Source organism: Bubalus bubalis, chromosome 3 (genome assembly GCF_019923935.1).
Source record: "Bubalus bubalis isolate 160015118507 breed Murrah chromosome 3, NDDB_SH_1, whole genome shotgun sequence".
Lineage (NCBI taxonomy): Eukaryota > Metazoa > Chordata > Mammalia > Artiodactyla > Bovidae > Bubalus > Bubalus bubalis.
Window position 1 is genome coordinate 111,063,259 of NC_059159.1, and position 21,446 is coordinate 111,084,704.

The 21,446-nt window shown below is 38.4% G+C and overlaps 1 protein-coding gene across 1 annotated transcript in view; it reads left to right on the forward strand.

Moving 5' to 3' along the window:
• Positions 1-21,446, forward strand: part of TMC1 (transmembrane channel like 1) — a 140,811-nt gene that overhangs the window by 97,991 nt on the left and 21,374 nt on the right. The window contains exons 10-14 of the mRNA XM_044939954.1: positions 2,951-3,095; positions 3,691-3,885; positions 7,787-7,966; positions 8,086-8,247; positions 13,224-13,352. Of these exons, the coding sequence (XP_044795889.1) occupies positions 2,951-3,095; positions 3,691-3,885; positions 7,787-7,966; positions 8,086-8,247; positions 13,224-13,352 (811 nt within the window). The remainder of the gene's footprint in view (positions 1-2,950; positions 3,096-3,690; positions 3,886-7,786; positions 7,967-8,085; positions 8,248-13,223; positions 13,353-21,446) is intronic.

Consider the following 21,446-nt stretch of genomic DNA (forward strand, 5'->3'; position numbering starts at 1 on the left):
AGACAAGGGACATGTAATTTAAATATTCTGGCAGCTATCTTAAACAAATAGGTAGAATATATTTTAATAATATATTTTATTTAACTCTATATATCAAAACAGTTCCTTCAACATATAATCAATCTAAAATTATTATTGAGATATTTTCTGTCTTTTTTTGGTACTAAGTTTTTGAAACACCAGTTACATTTGAAGTGCTCAGTAACCACATATTGCTCATGGCAAACTCACTAGCTAGTGCAGCTTTCCAGGAAATGGAAGCTATTTCGAATTAACTCAAAGACACCATTTAGGATACCTGCAGGGCACCAGTTCCACATTTTGCCCTCAAAGTCATCCACGTTATACCACCTAAAGCAGCCTGATTTTGGTTCCTCCCTCTGGCAGGGGACCTTTGGTTGTTCACTATATGATTGGCAAGTGGTTTAAGTTCACTGGCCTTTATGGCAAGACAATTCCAAAGCCATTTATGACTCCTAGCTGCTCCTAGCCCTGGGGGCAGAGCTTGGTAGAAAAACAATTGGTGGGATATAAGTGATTGCACAGAATCCTTTATCATCTCTTCCCCTGTCCCCCACCAGTGCCAAACAAATACATTCTCGGAATAAACATGAGTGGCTTTATGGGATACATGCCTCAAATCAAGTGAAACTAAAATTGAGTACTTAAAATCAATCAGGCAACTGAGGGATTTTGTCCTCTTGCTCATACTGTTTATTGCAGAGTCCTCATCCATGAAAGGGAAGCAGATATCTGTTTTGATTAATTAATGGGGAAATTGGCTTCCCTGGTAGCTCAGTCAGTAAAGAATCTGCCTGCAGTGCAGGAGACCCGGGTTTGATCCCTGGGTTGGGAAGATCCCCTGGAGAAGGAAATGGCAAACCACTCCAGTATTCTTGCCTGGAGAATCCCTTGGACAGAGGACCCTGGTGGGCTACAGTCCATGGGATCACAAGAGTTGGACAAGACTTAGCAACTAAACCAACACCAATGGGGAAATTGGAAGGAAAATTAGATAGATATACAAGAAAGTACTTTGAAATTTTAAGATAGGATGGCTAACTTTGTTGACCTAGGACTCCATCGGCTTTAGCACTAAAAGTCTTTTGTCCTGGGTAATGACTCAGTCCCTGACAAAGCAAGATGGTTGGTCACTCATCCTTCCTCCACTCCTTCCTTCCTTGCAAATTATATGTTGAGATAGCTTGAGATACAGTTGTTACAAACTATAGCCCCCTTGAAAAAGGAAGAATTTTTGTTTAAGTATGTACACTTTATTTTTTTTCTGCAACTAAGGGATGGAGCTGTACATGAAACATTTTATAGCTATCAGGGCCATCTGAGTAAAAATGCGTTGTTAGTAGAGTTTGTCTTCAGTATCCTTCCTTACGCGTTTAGTATTCCACTCCCTTTCTTGACAATTCTCACATGCTAGATGTTCCCAGTTTGCCTGTCAAGCTTGAGCTCCCTTCTCCAGGAGGCTGACTACAGGTATAGAATCTTGCCAGTGATAAAGGTCCATGCAAAACCATCTGTCAAGTGATCAGTTTTACCTGAGGCTCTGCCCTTTGCTCAATGACTATGCACAAAAGGAATGATGGCATCTTAATCAAAAAAATAATTTTCTCCCTAGGTTAAATCATTAGGAATGTTTGATTTCAATACTTTTTGACCTACAGAAAGGCATCTTGTATGGTTCAACATATCTCATGGTGTCCTAGCTTGGGTACTAGACTGAAGTCAGAAAACCTAAGCTCTTGACCCATCCCTGTGGTTTACTTCTGAATTATGTCCAGGAAATCACTTCATAATTTTACCCTTCCGCTTCCTCATCTATAACAGAGAATAGTATCAACTACCTTGACCTCTCTTTAAGTTTTTGAGAAGGACAAATATGATAATACACACAAATACCATTTGCAGAGGGTAAAGTGGTAGACTGAGGTAAGTAATAATTATTTTTAGTTATTTTTCAAACACATGAGCCCATTTGAAACATATAAACCTCTGTAAGAGATAGGACTAACAGTGGTGGAATTTAGATGACCTGAGAGATGTCTGCCAAATTATAATGTCATCTTTATGTCCTCATTCTCCTTTCTTTTTTAATTCCATAACACTGTAAAAAACCAAAACCTTATAGGACCATTCTGTAATATATATCATATAAAATTTTAATTTTGCTATCTATGGTGGTAGGGGAAACAAAGAAGAGAAGTAAGTAGGACATAGATTTTTAACCACTGAAATAAACCTTTAAGTAAATGTATTTTAAATGGTCCAAGCAAATAAAAATATTTTAAACATAAATTATTAGAATATATGTAACCACTTGGCATTAAAGTTGTATAAAAATCTTGATTTTTGGTCAAGAGTTGTAGAGTATGGAAAACTTTCATGTATTCAGTGTAATCACTCTTTGGGAGGAGATTCTTAGAGGATTTGAAACCTATAAAGAAGTTTCCTGATCTGACCTGGGTTAATCTATTCCTAGGCTTTCAACTGTAAACCAACTAAAATTGTGTACAACCATTTTAGAGCCTGTACGTATTTTCTCCCTGGGTAAGGGCCCAGTGGTTTTCATCAGATTTCTAAAGAGATCCTTGTCCCATAAAAGGTTCAGGGTACAGTATATGACCCTAAGAAAACAGTTTAGGAAAACAAATAAAAAACTATTTTTACATAACCTGTAAATTAATTGATTGTTAAAACCATCAATGCTTAGTAGTTTTCTAATCTTGAAAGCCTAGAAATGAAGTTTAAAAAATTAAAACAAACCAAATTTTTTTTTTAAACAAACTTTTCTGGTTATTAGAACAAACTTAATTGAAAGTATATCTTTTAGATATTGCTTCTCCAATATCCCTAAAATTATGATGTCTTGCTATTCCCTAATCTCTCCCTTTCTGTTTGTATTCTGACTGCTGGATTAAACCTCCTGTTTGCATAGGATGACCAAAAATATTGGTGATGACGGAGGTGGTGATGATAACGCTTTCAACTTTAGCTGGAAGGTGTTCACTAGCTGGGACTACCTTATTGGCAACCCTGAAACAGCAGACAACAAATTCAATTCTATCACAATGAACTTTAAGGTAAAGATACCAACTTCAAGAGATTTTTCTTTTGGAATCATTCCAAATGGTATGTGTAGCAAAGTATCTTGACAATTAAAAGAAAGATTAACTCATCATTTCTTCCTACCAGGATCTGGGCAGGGTTCTGAATATGACTGGAAAATGATTGATGGCTTGTGGCAGCACTATTTCTCTCTAAATTTGGTAATAAAACGCCATTGGCTTGGAATAGCTAACCATTAGTAACCAGAATCAGATATTCTAAATAATAGAACAATGCTAACTTATTATTTCTAGGAATACATTAGCTCAATATTTAACATAACTCTAAAGTATTATTTTGTAATTGTTTTAAAAAGCCATACTAGAAGAGACTTTAGAATGAAGACTGTCTTAATATTAGATCAACCAGACTAACCAGACTTTGTAAGAATTCTTCCTTTTTTCTCTTACATTTTCTCACTTGCTGGCAATATTCACCTGGTTTGTGGAATCCCAGATTTAGTTTACATTTTCATTCCTCACATTCTAATGTTTGTGAAAATAATTCCTAAGTTCATGATATTTTTTGTAGATCAGATAATTTTTTTTTTCCTGTTTTCCTTGGATACAGGAAGCTATAATAGAAGAAAGAGCAGCCCAAGTAGAAGAAAACATCCACTTGATCAGATTCCTGAGGTTTCTTGCTAACTTCTTCGTGTTTCTAACACTTGGCGGGAGTGGATACCTCATCTTTTGGGCTGTGAAGCGATCCCAGGAATTTGCGCAGCAAGATCCTGACACCCTTGGGTGGTGGGAAAAAAATGAAGTTCGTCTCTGCATGCTTTTTATGTGCTTAGAATCTGACATTTAAGGTTTTGTGGGTTGTGTTTCAGTGCTGGAACATGAAATACAGCCACTTTTTACCTACCCCTGTCATCTTGCCCTGAGAGTGAACCAACCTTGGCACACAGTTCTTTATTCCAGCCTTATTTCCAAATCTGTCTAATGTGTGTCTGTTTCTTACTTTGTGACATTAGGTAGAGTTGGAAGAGAGATTAGAACACATACATTCCAACCAGTGTGTTTTATAGACAGAGGTAATGAATCTCAGGTTAGGTGATGTGTCACAGAACCATGGAGAGCAATGAGAGTTAAAATTTAAGAATTTTGATTTCAAGCCGAACACTCTTTCCATGACCCTATTTTACACTCTCTGTAGATCCTGCTTCTGTCTTTGAAAGATCCAGCTGTTGCCTGAATTCTTTGAAGTGGGGATGATAAAGCCCTGGGTTCTTATATTAATCTCATTGGAAACATTCAGATTGCCTCCTGTACTTTGGGCAAGACTGGGCCTCTCTCTAGCAGCCTAACTACTCCACCTCCTTGTCCCCCTACCCTATTACCTCCCCCTCCAAAAGCTAGTTAAATGAGGAAGGCCAGATCTTTGCCAGAAATTAAATATTATCATTGTGATTAGTCTTCAGGGTATCTGCCCATTTAGCAGGTCCAAAGAAAAGAGGTCAGAAATAGACATTTAGAATCAGGAGATCATTGGTCATGTGTTGTTTCTTGGGACTGTTCCCTTTCATAAAATGTTCCATAATATAATCTGACATCATTTTGAACTGGGGTTCTCAAAAAATATGAAGATTTAAGCAGTGGGAAGTATAGATTTACAGTACTGAAACTTCTGCAAAGCTTTATAGGCCAAACAGATTAAGAAAGTATTCATAAGCATAGAATTTCCTAGAAAAATCTTGGACAGAAAATGGTATAACACACTTAAAACAGAAGGCTCCAAACAAAAACATTCTAGGTATTTCAGAAGCAATAATGCTGAAGATGGGAGACCATACATTTAAGAGACTATGAAGACATAGATATTTCATGCAATTCCTGTAAAATAGAGTCATTAGGTAGGGTCTTATGTATTAAAAACTAAGGGGGAACCTCACAGGATTACTAAGTTTGCTTTTAAGATTATCTTTTGCAGTTAGAATACCATTTATAGGCAAAATTATCATACCACTTTGGTTTGTGGTTCATATTGATTATGTTTTTGTATCAAGGAACCACAAAAAAGAATGAGTAATTGATTATAATTAAAACAGTCACTCTTTATAAGAACTTGTTTAATATCCATCTTCAGTTCAGTTCAGTTCAGTTGCTCAGTCATGTCCAACCCTTCACGACCCCATGGACTGCAGCACGCCAGGTTTCCCTGTCTATCACCAACTCCCGAAGCTTGCTCAAACCCATGTCCATTGAGTTGGTGATGCCACCAACCATCTCATCCTCTGTCATCTCCTTTTCCTTCTGCCTTCAATCTTTCCCAGCATCGGGGTCTTTTCAAATGAGTCAGTTCTTTGCATCAGGTGGCCCAAGTACTGGAGTTTCAGCTTCAACATCAGACCTTCTGATGAATATTCAAGACTGATTTAGGATGGACTGGTTGGATCTCCTTGCAGTCCAAGGGACTCTCAAGAGTCTTCTCCAACACCACAGTTTAAAACCATCAATTCTTTGGCACTCAGCTTTCTTTATAGTCCAACTCTCACATCCATACAAGACTACTGGAAAAACCATAGCTTTGACTAGATGGACCCTTGTTGGCAAAGTAATGTCTCTGCTTTTTAATATGCTGTCTAGGTTGGTCATAGCTTTTCTTCCAAGGAGCAAGCGTCTTTTAATTTCATTCAGTTCAGTTCAATTCAGTCACTCAGTCGTGTCCGACTCTTTGTAACCCCATGAACCGCAGCACACCAGGCCTCCCTGTCCATCACCAACTCCAGGAGATTATCCAAACTCATGTCCATTGAGTCGATGATGCCATCCAATCATCTCATCCTCTGTCGTCCCATTCTCTCCTGCCTTCAATCTTTCCCAACATCAGGGTCTTTTCAAATTAGTCAGTCTTTGCATCAGGTGGCCAAAACATTGGAGTTTCAGCTTCAATATCAGTCCTTCCAATGAACACCCAGGACTGATTTCCTTTAGGATGGACTGGTTGGATCTCCTGCAGTCCCAGGGACTCTCAAGAGTCTTCTCCAACACCATAGTTCAAAAGCATCAATTCTTTGGTGCTCAGCTTTCTTTTATAGTCCAACTCTCACATCCATACATGACTACTGGGAAAACCATAGCCTTGACTAGATGGACCTTCGTTGACAAAGTAATATCTTTGCTTTTGAATATGCTGTCTAGGTTGGTCATAACTTTCCTTCCAAGGAGTAAGTGTCTTTTAATTTCATGGCTGCAATCACCATCTGCAGTGATTTTGGAGCCCCCAAAAATAAAGTCAGCCACTGTTTCCACTGTTTCCCCATCTATTTGCCATGAAGTGTTGGGACCGGATGCCATGATCTTAGTTTTCTGAATGTTGAGCTTTAAGCCAACTTTTCCACTCTCCTCTTTCACTTTCAAGAGGCTCTTTAGTTCCTCTTTGCTTTCTGTCATAAGGGTGGTGTCATCTGCATATCTGAGGTTATTAATATTTCTCCCGGCAGTCTTGATTCCAGTTTGTGCTTCATCCAGCCCAGATGGATTAAAAAACATCCATTTTAGGGGACCCCTGATTCTAGGGGCCAACAAAGGTAATAATGCAGATTCATGAAAAACTTTACAAATTTGATGAAACAATTCAAACTTACCTTAGACAGCATAGGCTCTGCCAAGTTTTTACTTTAGGCTGAAATTATATTATGCTGAGTTTATATACATCATGCTGACTTTTAGCTCCTGCTAGTCATACTTATATAATGTTCTTAGTGAAAAGCAAAGAAAAATATTGATAATTATTTTCTAAATATAGCCTGGTAGTTCTAATCATTCAAAACATGGAGTCCACCAGGGGAGATGGGAACTCACAGTAGTGACAATTTGAGCCAGATATTCAGGCAAAGAAATTGTCAGTGCCAACTGGAACCTTTTTTAAAATTTTATTTAAAGGTTTTTCTCCCCTATTATAAATGTGGCACATGCTTAATTTACCCTAATAATATATTCATAAGTGTGTCAATCAATCTGGAGATATGGACCACAAATTTCCAGCTTGTCATATTTTCATTCTTTCTCTCTTTCATACTTTTCTTAATTTTGGCATTATAAGTCAGTCCTTCATTTCTGAAACTTTTCTGCCTTGGCTTTGATGATATTATGCCATGTATTCTCCTTTTGTATTTTCTGAACATCCTCTCTGTTTTCTTTGATAAAATCTATTCCATTTTCTTTCTTCTTTCTTTTTGCCCCTAACAGTTTGCATTCCCCCTAACTCAGTAGACCTGAGCCCATCTCAAGGAATTCATCCATTCTAGTTGATTAAACTAGCCTATATGTTGATGATTGTCAAATTAGTATTTCCTATTTGAACCCATTCCTCAAGCAGACAATTTTTCATTTCCTTTGGAAATCTTGTTGTGAAGTGCAGAATTGGTACCATGTAGACCAACATATTATCTGCATAAAAAGTAATGTAAATCAATCCCTCATATGCTAGGAAACAGACTATTATTACTGGCATGTCCACAAACTCGTGCACATGTACATCTTAAAAGTGTGAGCTGAATATGGTCCCTATCGTATTAAGATCAAATTTTAAAAATGCATGAAATAATTTTTAGTCTTATAGAATATCAAAGGAATCTAGTTGGAATCTTGCAAATTTGGAAGAAAACAATAATAATTTTTAAACACCATCAACTTGGTTCACCTCTTGTGTCTTCTTGTAGATGAACATGGTCATGTCCCTCCTGGGGATGTTCTGTCCAACACTATTTGACTTATTTGCTGAATTGGAAGACTACCATCCGCTCATCGCTCTGAAATGGCTACTGGGACGCATTTTTGCTCTTCTTTTAGGCAACCTGTATGTATTTATTCTTGCCCTGATGGATGAGATTAACAACAAGGTAAATCTTGTGTCTGGATTGTCCTTGCCATCAGCACATTGTTACATTCCCAGTCTCAAGATTGCCAGAAATGCCTTTGAAATCTGTTTCAGTTTTGTTTCCAATACTCTCCTTTCTAGATTGAAGAGGAGAAGCTAGTAAAGGCCAATATTACCCTATGGGAAGCCAACATGATCAAGGCCTACAATGCTTCCCTTGCTGGAAATACCACTGGGCCACCCTTTTTTGTGCACCCTGCAGATGTACCTCGAGGACCCTGCTGGGAAACAATGGTGGGGCAGGTAATGTCACACACAGGAGTGCATAACAATTATTGGATTAAAAAGGAGCAGAGTAGAAATTTCTTCTGTAAGTGTGACCTGGTTTATATTGCTTATTAATGAAAATTGCTAAGACTTACTGACTGCTCACCATATGCTGGCTGTGAATTTCACATATATTAACTCCTGCAGTCCTCACAAGCATCCATTCAGGTGAGTAGTACATTTACACCCCTTTTCAGTTCAGTTCAGTTGCTCAGTCGTGTCTGACTCTTTGCGACCCCGTGAACTAGAGCACTCCAGGCCTCCCTGTCCACCACCAACTCCTGGAGTCCACCCAAGCCTGTGTCCATTGAGTCAGTGATGCCATCCAACCATCTCATCCTCTCTCGTCCCCTTCTCCTCCTGCCTTCAATCTTTCCCAGCATCAGGGTCTTTTCAAATGAGTCAGCTCTTCGCGTCAGGTGGCCAAAGTATTGGAGTTTCAGCTTCAACATCAGTCCTTCCAATGAACACCCAGGACTGATTTCCTTTAGGATGGACTGGTTGGATCTCCTTGCAGTCCAAGGGACTCTCAAGAGTCTTCTCCAACACCACAGTTTGGTAGCATATAAAGGAAGGATGTTTTAAAATGTCCTGAGGAAATATTTTCTATATATATTATAATAAAGCACCCAGATTTAGCACCCAGGCCCAAGCAAATATTTAAATGGCACTCTAGTTAGTGTTACCTGTTTTCTATAAAAGAAGAGAAAAAGTTCATTTGGGAGCATACACTAAAGTTTATTTCAATAATGTTGAGATGTCAAATAATTGCCCCTTAAGCATGGAAGGAAATGCTATTTTAGGTTCGTTGTTCTCAGATGACTGTGTAGATGACCCCAGTCCAAGACTAATGGTATTTTAGCAGATAAAAGAAATAGTGTTTTCTATGGCTTTCTGTTCAATAAAGGGAAACCAAACCAAACAAAAACAAAAACCTTCTTCAGGTCTCTTATATCTATACAAATCCAATTTATATTTTGAAATGCCTTTACTTTTATCTCATTAGAATTGACATTCCTAATGTGCATTTCATAAACTGACTTTGGACTATGGTGAACAGACATTTAAAGACATGTCACAGTGCTTCTGGCTGTCAGACAATAGCTCAGTTTCAGTAGTAATGTAATCTTTGGGAAATTATTTGAATATATCTTTTTTTAGTTTTTAATTATTCATATTATTATTTGTATACATTTTGTATGATAAACGGAAAATTGAAAATTAGCTTTAGTTTTATAAAACTAATTTAAACAAATATAGATATGATGTCCTTAGCTTCAGATACTCATCTGACTTAAGCAACTCATCTGTGATTTCAACTGTGGAAAAAAAATAAGGAAAATGTGTATAATGCTAGACAGACATCATTGAGAACCAAGTCTGAAGAGTATAAATAAGGACTCTACTTTATTTTTAAGCTTTCAGGGACCAGATAGGCCTTCCTTTTCCAGTTACATGTTATTAAATTCTCAGTTTTCAGACATCCGTGTTTTATACATGTGTACAGGATCATACAATGTATGAAATAATAAATGAAAGGAAAACTGCCTGCACTTGGTAGAGAGAAATTTGTGATACATGGTGTGGTAGACAGAATAAAAGCTATTCCAAAATGTCCATGTTCTAATTCCTGGAAATTGTGAATATGTTACCTTACATAGCAAAATGGACTTTACCAATGTGAGTAAGCTAAATATCTGGGGATAGGAAAAGTATCCCGGATTATATAGGTGAGCCTAACAAAATCACAACATGCTTATACATGGGAGGCAAGAGTGAGAAAAACTGGACGTGACAGTGGAAACAGAGGTTGGAGTGATGCTCTTTAAAAAGTGAAGGAAGGGGGCCATGAGCCTGTTTTTATTGAGTCTTTTTTTTATCACTTCTAGGCTGTCCCCTAAATCTTCAGCAAAAGTTAAGAGAAATGAGAAAAAAAAAAAAAAAAAGTAGTTTTCACAGACTCAAAGAGTTTGAGACATTCTCTTAATGGACATCCCAGAATGCAGACTGGCATGAGGGCTAAGAAAAGTATTCTTTACCAAGAAAACACCTGAATTAAACAGGATTAATAGAACTAACTGTAAAGAATAAGGTGGAAGCTGCTCACTTCTGAAGAGGAAGCAGCAATTAATTAGACATGAATGTCAATGCAATCTAGAAAACATGTTTCTGATTATTCAGAAAACTAAGATCATGCCATCTGGTCACATCACTTCATGGGAAATAGATGGGGAAACAGTGGAAACAGTGAGAGACTTTATTTTGGGGGGCTCCAAAATCACTGCAGATGGTGACTGCAGCCATGAAATTAGAAGACACTTGCTCCTTGGAAGAAAAATTATGACCAGCCTGGACAGTGTATTAAAAAGCAGAGACATTACTTTGCCAACAAAGGTCCATTTAGTCTAGGTTATGGTTTTTCCAGTAGTCATGTATGGATGTGAGAGTTGGACTATAAAAAAAGCTGAGTGCCAAAGAATTGATGCTTTTGAACTGTGGTGTTGGAGAAGGCTGCTGAGAGTCCCTTGGACTGCAAGGAGATCCAACCAGTCCATTCTGAAGGAGATCAGCCCTGAATATTCATCAGAAGGTCTGATGTTGAAGCTGAAACTCCAATACTTTGGCCACCTCATGCGAAGAACTGACTCATGTGAAAAGACCCTGGTTCTGGGAAAGATTGAATTGGGAGGAGAAGGGGATGACAGAGGATGAGATGGTTGTGTGGCATCACCGACTCGATGGACATGAGTTTGACTAAACTCCGGGAGTTGGTGATGGACGGGGAGGTAGGCATGCTGTAGTCCATTGAGTTTCGAAGAGTCGGACATGACTGAGTGACTGAACTGAATTTATAACATTTACAATTTTATAGTGTCAATAAAGCACTACAAGAATGCAGTGCATGCCATCTGAGAAGGCTGCATGGACTTTAAAGTACAGAATTCAGTGGTTTTTAGTAAATGTTTATGTTGTTAACGGAGTACGTCAAGGCTGTATATTGTCACCCTGCTTATTTAACTTATATGCAGAGTACATCATGAGAAATGCTGGGCTGGAAGAAGCACAAGCTGGAATCAAGATTGCCAGGAGAAATATCAATAACCTCAGATATGCAGATGACACCACCCTTATGGCAGAAAGTGAAGAGGAACTCAAAAGCCTCTTGATGAAAGTGAAAGTGGAGAGTGAAAAAGTTGGCTTAAAGCTCAACATTCAGAAAACGAAGATCATGGCATTTGGTCCCATCACTTTATGGGAAATAGATGGGGAAACAGTGGAAACAGTGTCAGACTTTATATTTTTGGGCTCCAAAATCACTGCAGATGGTGACTGCAGCTATGAAATTAAAAGACGCTTACTCCTTGGAAGAAAAGTTATGACTAACCTAGATAGCATATTGAAAAGCAGAGACATTACTTTGCCAACAAATGTTCGTCTAGTCAAGGCTATGGTTTTTTCCCTGTGGTCATGTATGGATGTGAGAGTTGGACTGTGAAGAAAGCTGAGCACCGAAGAATTGATGCTTTTGAACTGTGGTGTTGGAGAAGACTCTTGAGAGTCCCTTGGACTGCAGGGAGATCCAACCAGTCCATTCTAGGAGAGATCAGTCCTGGGTGTTCATGGGGAACACATGTATACCTGTGGCAGATTCATTTTGATATATGGCAAAACCAATACAATATTGTAAAGTTAAATTAAATAAAATTAAAAAAAAAAGAAAACAAAACAAACAAAAAAAAAACCAGCTTGAACATCTGGAAAAAAAAAGACTGATGCCAAAGCTGAAACTCCAATACTTTGGCCACCTCATGCGAAGAGTTGACTGATTGGAAAAGACCATGATGCTGGGAGGGATTAGGGGCAGGAGGAGAAGGGGATGACAGAGGATGAGATGGCTGGATGGTATCACTGACTCGATGGACATGAGTCTGAGTGAACTCCGGGAGTTGGTGATGGACAGGGAGGCCTGGTGTGCTGCGATTCATGGGGTCGCAAAGAGTCGGACACGACTGAGCGACTAAACTGAACTGATGTTGTTAATCACAATAGCATTTGTTTTTTAAGAGCTCACAGTATTTTTTTGTGTTGACACCCATTTTTATTTCTCCTTGAGTGTTATTAAATTGTTTCCAGTTTTGATCTGGGATAAACAATGCTTTCATAATTATATGTATAGATTGACACTTGCCATAAGATACATTTCTAGATGTGGATTTTCTTGATCAAATTCCACACACTTACAATGGGATGGATCTTCACAAAAGTCCTGCCCCCACCACTCCAAATGATGCACCAGTTTAATTTCCCCATCAGTTTATGGCAGTGCCTGTTTTACCATACTCTCATCAATATGGAAGAGCATGGGTTTTAAAATATTTATCACTGTGTAAATAACAACTGTATTTTTATAAGGAATTAAATCCTTTTTTATTTTTATAAGGAATTAAGTACTTTTGAATGTTTTAATTAACTGTATATTTTCTTATTTTTTATATGTGCCATTTGCCATTCTTTTCCTTATTGAATTGCCCATCTATTGCACTGATTTGTAGAAGTTTTTAATGTGTTAGAAAAACTAGTCTTCTATCATATATGCCACAAGTACTTTTTACAAGCTTGTCTTTTAATTTTATAAATAGCGCTGCTTGTCAGATTAAACTGCTAAATTTCTGTGTTGTCAGTATTTTCCTGTTTTGTGTTCTTGTATCAGGCTTATAAAAGTTTCTCAATAAAAAGACTTTTGATCCAGTGGTTTGAGCACAGGAAATAATTATTTTTAAACTAATAAAATAGGGGTGAAACATTTTTAACTGGCTCCATATGCTTAACTAGTTTACCATTAGTTGCAGTTTCAAGTTAATACTGTTTAGAAAGCATGATAAATTTGATGTCAACCTTAGGACCACATGAAGGGAGAAATGCTTGTTTTAATACACATACTATTTCAACAGGAATTTGTGCGACTGACTGTTTCTGATGTTCTGACCACCTATGTCACAATTCTCATTGGGGACTTTCTCCGAGCATGTTTTGTGAGGTTTTGCAACTACTGTTGGTGCTGGGATTTGGAATACGGATATGTAAGTGTGATATTCATCTTTCTCTCAGCAGATCATTCCTTTGTGACTCATCATTTATACATACAGTGCAAGAAGAAGAATTAGGAGGTAGGATGGTCTTTCAGATGTCAATAAGCAAAGACCAATGAGGACAGTTTTGATTCAGAAGGAGATAAGACTTGAATATCATGGCTTGCAGTAGTCTAACAAAATTAGATTCTAGTAAAATTATAGGTGGCAAAAGCAGTGACTTTAACCCATATGTTAAATTGGTGAACTCAGTAAATCTTGGGTCCACAGTCTGTACCCTTCCCATGAAGTTTGCTGGCATTTCTAGAAGCAGGGCAAGATGAGTAGTATCAACTGTACATTTTCTGTTAATTCCTTTGAATTCTACCAAGCAAACTCCTGGACACTTATCAAGTGCATCACTGTGCAGTATGTTGGGGGATGAAGGCATCAGTGATTATGCTGCTTGCTTCATAAAGCTCACAGTCTAATAAGCACTCAGCAGAGACACAGCAGGGGGCTATAAAAGGCCCAGGGTGCTGCTAGGGCCCTGGTAAGTGGTGGGGTAGAATTCCAGCAAGTTGACTTGCTTCTCCATAGCAACAGCACATGTTTCTCTGAGCCCCGTTGGTGTTGATTCCATCATTAACCCCTGTCTTTGTTCAATGCCAGATCCCCTACAAAGCTTGAGAGTGGTAGCAGAACACACATCTCTGTGTCCTCCTTTTGCACATGAAACTGTTATCTTGGGAAACAGGACTTGAGGAGTTGATAGTACTTATTTGCTCAAATATTTCCAGTGGTTTCTAAATATTTAGAATGAATTTGAATCTCTGTCCAGGGCCATCGATACCCTTTGTGATCTTCTGCTTTTTTCCCCTCTGAACTCATCTCCTACCACTTTTGCTCTTGCTTTGTAAAATCTATAAACATTGGGGTTCTTTGTTATGCTTAAACACAGATGCTCCTTGCATCTGCCCTAGCTGTTCTTCCTCTGGGGGTGCAGTTTCCTAGAATTTGCCGGGACTGATTCTTATCATTGAGGACTCAGCTTATAAGTCACCTCCTTCAAGCTTTTCTCTGACCTTCCAATCTAAAGTGGCCCATCAGGGACTCTCTGTTTCAGCACAGTTTTATTTTCTTTATACAATGTATAACTACTTGACATCTTCTGTTTTGAAAGTGCTTATTATCTGTCTCCCTCTGTTGGAATGAAAGCTTTCTCAAAACAGAGGCCTTGACCTCATGCTTTGAGCTGTGCTTGTCACATAGCAGGAGTTATTTTGACTGGCTGACTCAGTGTTGAACCTCCACATTTCAACACCATTAAGGCAACACTGTCTGCTGACAGAACTCTGCTTGCTTCCTGGGTTGTGCCCCAGAGTCACGTTCTGCCCTAGTATTCTTGAGCTAATGATGTTTCTCTTCTCCCCTGTAAAGGGATATTCTTCCCTGCTGGTCTTCTTGTCTCATGCCTTCTAGTTTCTGGTCAAGTCCTATATTCAGAACTATTTTTAAGACTCCAGGCTAGATCCTCTATCTGACTTTGAGACTGTACCTCTTATGAGGTCATCTCTGTCTTTCTTCCGGAAAGTGCTTCTTGGAGGAGCCAGAAGGTCATGTTGTTTGGTAGACGATGATGAGGTAATGCTATAGATCCAGAATGCTCTTGTGCTGCTTCCCCATTCTCCGCTGTGAAGTATTCAGCTGGCTTGGTTTCATTTCTATTTTCCTGGCCTGATTCAGCTCTTCTGAAGCAGGCATAAAAATTGCCATTTCTTTCTTAGACCATCACTCAGCTTATGCTTGCCTTTTATCCCTTTTTTCTTCTTAAGTGCTAGAAAATTTTGCTTCAAATATGAAGTCAATATAACATGACCTGTATGCATAAAAGCTGTAATTAAATGACTAATTTATTATTTATTGAGTGCTGGCAGCGCTCTTGGGTTAGTATGAAGTATAGGAAAACAGACAAAATCTGTTTGAGGTCACAGAGAGTGAATTTTCTTCCATGTTACCTTTGGAAGGCTCATCGGAGAGAAACTGAGCAGTGAAACAAGTTTTGAAACATTAAAGTTGGGTGCTGGATCTTTACTATGGATTTTATTATCACTGACCCACCAGGTGGATAGTTTACAGAGCTGAGTGCCTGCTAGTCACAAACTATCATGAGCAAACCTCTGTGCCAGCTGATAAGAGGATCAGTTCAGTTCAGTTCAGTCGCTCAGTCGTGTCCGACTCTTTGCGACCCCATGAATTGCAGCACGCCAGGCCTCCCTGCCCATCACCAACTCCCGGAGTTCACTCAAACTCACGTCCATCGAGTCAGTGATGCCATCCAGCCATCTCATCCTCTGTTGTCCCCTTCTCCTCCTGCCCCCAGATAGGAGGATACAGAGATGTAAAAGTTGTAAGCCTAAGGAGAGGTTGCAAATGTGGCCTGCAGGCTAGAGTCAGCTGACAGATATTTTTATTCTGGTCTGCAGTATTGTTTCTTTTTTTTTATGAGCTAATATTTTAAATCTTGGAGCTTTACATTTAAAAAATATGGATCTCTTATTTTTCCTGACATATTGTAAGGCCCATATTCCCACGCTGGAGAAAATGGCAGGAGCTGAGGATACTGCCCTCTTTCGGTAAAATATTCATTCACGAATTCTTCACACTCTGCTACAAGCTTCCCTTGTCAGCACAGAGCAGGAAATGTAATTGCACATTGGAGACACCATGACTTCTGCTGGGGTTGTGAGGTAGAGATCAATAGAAATGCAAAGACAGGATGAATTAAGAAACATTTAAGCCAAATATTGAAGAAAAATCAAAATTTCAAAAGATTGAGATGGAAGAAAGCATTCTCAGCTAGCAAGTATGGAGAGTGCAGATAGAGATGCAGAATCTAAAATGGTGCTGCTTTAGTGAAGAAGAGAATGATGAGAATGTGTTTCTGATCTTCTGGATTTCCTGACTGGCAATATGAGTCCAGAAAGCACCTTGCTTGAAGCAAAGGAGAACCTGAGATGGGCAGAAGAGATGCTTTTAAGAATCCTTTCAGGAATGAAAGAGAAAAGATGTCCATTTCTGCTACTAAAGAATTTTTTTTCTGAACTTTAAAAATAATGCCAGTTCATTGTTAAAAAGTCTGTAAAGGGTAATAGAAACTTATTATGAAAATAAAAATAACAGGTTGTCCTACCATTCAGGACATTACTTCATTGAATTGTAGAGTATTAATATTTATTTCAGTTCAGTTCAGTTCAGTCGCTCAGTTGTGTCCGACTCTTTGCGACCCCATGAATCGCAGCACGCCAGCATACCTAAATAAATATTTATTTAGGTATGGATAAACACGTACTGTAGATTTATATGTTTTACTATAGACTTTTGTAAATACATATAAGCATGTATCTTATTGACTAGTTACTTGCATTTTTCACCTAATGGTGCTCTTTCTCTATGTTATTAACTGGTCTTTTATAATTTTTAAATGACTGTGTATGATTCTACATATGAATTTACTATAATTAGCTATTTTTTATTTGTTGTCAGTTAATTGTACCTAATGGTTTATTATTATAATAAACACTGTGATCACATTTATTTATATCCATGCAGATAAATATCTCCATAGATAAATCATAGTGGTATGCACAAATTATTTCCTTATGAGAAATTTCTCTAAATTGAATTGACCACTCATAGAGAAGATATTTTTGAAAAAGTACATTCACATTTTCTACAACTAACCTCTATAAAATGTAAACTCTGCAGACTCCAGCATTAGACTCAGAGATCCATAAAATGTTAAATTTAGGTGAAATTTTGACAAAATAAATCATAATGCTTTTATTTTACCCATAAAAAAAATCAAGAGTCTGTGAATTGAACTGAGTTGCTTAAGTTATTTAGTCAGAGGATAAATAAGGACAATGAAGTGTTCTTTTCTTTTTTGAAAGTTATTATGTTTAGTATACTGAATTACATACTGATTAAATCTGAGTAAATTGGGTTTAAAGTGACTCTATATATTTTTCCAGTTGTAAATTCACAGCCAAAGTATCATCACAACAAACCTAAGAGGATGAATTGAGGTAGGAAAATTACTGGCTAGGAGCAGACTATTAGACCATGTAATGCAAGTTAATCTTTCTGTAAGGTTTCTCTGAGCATAGCAGATGGTTCTCAATGTTTCTAAAGAGTTCACTGGCTCGTGGAAGTGGAATGCTTTGCTCACAGAAAGAATTTTAACCACCCTGATTCAGCAAAATCACCCTGAGGCCTCTTGTAAACTCTGGATTTTATAATGGTTCGACACTACTCTCACTTTAATTTATGTTGACACCATCCTTGCCATTTGTCAATGAAGTAAGTAAAGAGCATCCAGGAAGACATGGATTGAATACATGGCATGAGGTAAGAGTATATTCAATCAAATTAAAACCTCAGTGTTTTGTTTAAAATTACATTTTTAAGGTGCTGCTGCTGCTGCTAAGTCGCTTCAGTCGTGTCCAGCTCTGTGCGACCCGATAGACGGCAGCCCACCAGGCTCCCCCATCATTTTTAAGGTGGTCCTCACTAAATTCCACTTTATGTAAGTGGAAAATATGGAAGATTTCCCTGAGATCTGATGAAAAGAGTACTAGATTACCTATAAATAAGAGGCATATGATTCACAGACCATCAGAGGATATTCCTAGTTATATTACACTGTATTATATTTTTCTGTAGTGCTTACTATGTGTTAGAACATCTACAAAATTCATATGTTATTCTGTATAATCATGCCAGCAACACTATGAAGTAGATATTTTCCTACTTTACAGTAAGCTGAGAATTAGAGATGCCTAATAATTTGCTCAAAGACAATTTAACTGGTTAGTGGTGGAGCTAGGACTGAAACCCACATCTGATTGACTTCAAAGCCATGAACCAGCCTTCCATCATATTGAATTTTTGCTGTAATGCTTACCCCTAGGGACACCAAGGACTCTGCCAAAGCATGACTGATTCATGAGTCAGCCCATGGCATTTGTTACTTAAATGCTTAGACAGGTTTCTTGCTATAGAATGGAATTGGCAGGAGAAGCTGGGATGTAGAATTAGGAGATAGGGAGATATTCCTTATCTGGGAATGAGATACTATTCAGGGGTCCAGGGAAGAGGGTATGATAAAGAGTCAGTAAGAAGTCATGGGTCCCCAGTGAGGGGATGAGAACATGCGCAAAGGGACAAGAACAGGCTGGGCTGGATGGAATCTATCTGCAGGCAGTGAGGGTTAGACAAAGCCCTGAGGTGCTGAATTATCCTAGAAGATGAGGCTTGGATTTGCCCTAGGTTAGTAGTTCTTAAATTTGAGTGTATATCAGAGTGCTCTGAAGTCACATGAAAACACAGAGTTTCTGATTCAGTAGATCTGGATGGGGCTTGAGAATTTACTAAGAACTTTCCAGGTGTTGATGTGTGGATGGTCTGGGGACCACCATCGCATACCATTGCCCTGGAGCCCTAGGCCAGGCCAGCCTGCAGCTCTCAGCAGGGTGATTCCAGCTGTGGGGAATGAGATTTGTGTGAAGAAAGCAGGTCACTGCAATGACAGAATTACCTCTGAGATCCTGAATTTCATGTCACAATATCCAGAGGTTGATGATTTGCCAGAAATAACTAAACTTGCAGAGAGAGAATGGATTTTCTCAGACTTTTTAGTCCAGAGAGCACCATATGTCTTCTTTCTGGGTAGCTAACTGTGACTCTAGCCCACCGCAAACAAATGTCTAAAAATAAAGCAAGATAATTTCTAGTTCTTTGACTATTATAGACCTCAACCCAAATCCAAGTAGGTTCTTCTGTTGCTAGTTCCTAAAAATCTTATTATGGGTGAGCAGCCCTTAGAGACTTCTCTACGTTTAGTCCATTTGAATCATTTTGTTATCTCAGGTTTCAAGAAAACCTGTTTGTTTTTTTTTTTCTCAAGCATTATTTACTTTTAACCTTTTTATATTTTAGAGGCAAACTTTGCAATTTGGTTTACACTCATGAATGCATTGGCTTAAAATGAAACTATAATGTTATCTCATATTTTAAAAAAATTCACCTCAAAAAGAATGAGCCTAGAATTTCACACTCTGTGTGTATGTGTTTGCTTTCTTACATTTGTTCTGTTTTTAGAGTGTGGATTTCTGAATTTAATACATAGAATATAAATTCCATTTTTAAGGTGCTTAGAGAGAAGCAATTCTTTAATAACTGAGTCAATCAATAACAGATTTTAGATTAGAAAGGGATCTTAGAAATTATCTAGAAGTAAGCAAACTTTCTCTGTAAAAGACTGCATAGTAAGTATTTTCACTTCTGCAGGTATGTTATTGTGATGTAATAAGAAATATATTTTGGTTTTCATCCCACTTCTTGGCCAGAGCTCCTAAAATCTTTTTAGTTTCCTAAGCACTGAAGGTGCTAAGAACATCTTATATTTGGTCTTTAGCCCTGATTCTTGATGCAGAGTTCCTAAATTCCTTTGGATATCTTGGGTGATAGGAGCATTATTTGTTCCAATGAGGCAGCTCCTGGTGGGCTCCTGGATAGGAGGCTGGTCAGCAAAAGACCTGGCCATAATTAGAAGCTTGGAAATTTCAACCTTATTCCTCCATCCACCAGGGAAAGGAGAGAGGATGGAAACTGAGTTAATGATTGGTTTTGTCCATGTGATGAAGTCTCCATAAAAATCTCTGAACCTTGGGATTTGGAGAACTTCCAGGTTGCTGAATATACTGAGGGACTGGGAAGAGGGTGCACTTGGAGAAGGCAAAGAAACACTGTACTCTTTCCCCTGCACCTTGCCCATGCATCTTTTTTTTTTTTTTTTAACTTGCTATTCCTGAGTTGTGTCCTTTTATAATAAACCAGTAATCTAGTAAACAGTTTTCCTGAGACCTGTGAGCTGTTCTAGCAAATGATCAAACCTGAGGAGGGAGTCATGGGAATCTCTAATCAGCATAGATGACAACCTGAGCTTTCAATGAATGAGTCTTGTGGGAATGAAACCTTAACCTGTGGGGTCTGTTAGTGTCTGAATTGAGTTAAATTGTAGGGCATTCAGTTGATGTCTACAGAGAGAAACGGTTGGTTTGCAGGGTTGGGGGTGGGGGGAGTATCATGAATAAGTGTAGTCATGGAGGAAAATGAGTGATTTTCCTTGCATCAAGCGATATGATCTCTGTTGTACCTATTAAACTCCTGTTTTCATTCCAAACTGCAATAGACAATACATAAATGAATGAGTGCAGCTATGTTCTAAAAAAAAACTTAATCCTCAAAAATTGGTGGTGACCAGATTTGGTTCCTAAGCCATAATGCACCAATCCCTGATCTAGTTCATTCCATCAAATTATCTGTGAGGAAACTGAGGCTGGAATTAATCAGTGACTGGCTCAGCTCACCCAGCTAGGAAATGGCAGGCAAAGTCTCATACTAGGATCCAAATCCCAGGAGAGTGTCTGTAGCACAAACCCGCTGGCACAGTAGGGGCCCTCTACCCTTTCTCTGAATCAAGTTAATCAATTTATGCATCAAAGATGTCATTCCTTCAGCTGCCCCTGCTGCAAGCACGGTATGAAGCCAGGGATTCCTAGTGTGTCCTTTGTGCTTTTCTAGTCACTTGGTTATAAAAATATCTCATCTCAAATGGCCTTTAAGAGGTTTATGTGCTTATGAAAATAAAAGAAATGTACTTCTGAACGTTTGAATTTTTTTCATTTTCCTCAGTTTGGTGGGCTAAATCTGACACTCTTCTAAAGAGGCCAAGGTTGAAGGTTTGATTCGTAAATGGACACAGAGAAGAGCCGTTTCAAGGCCACAGATGGTGCCGGCCACCGACTGAGCGTTTGTCACATGCGTTCTGTGATCTCACAGGGCTCCAGGAGAAAAGGGAAGTTGATGCAGAGCAAAGGGCTCCTGAAAAAGAGAAAGACTCAGAGCTAACATTTCTCCAGATTAGAAGCAATTCATCTTCTTCATTTTTCCATGAAAACCACACTTTTCTCATTGTTGATTTTAGAACAAACACTGTCAACCGAACCTCTTTGCATCTTACATTAAGCTTCTCCATCTGCA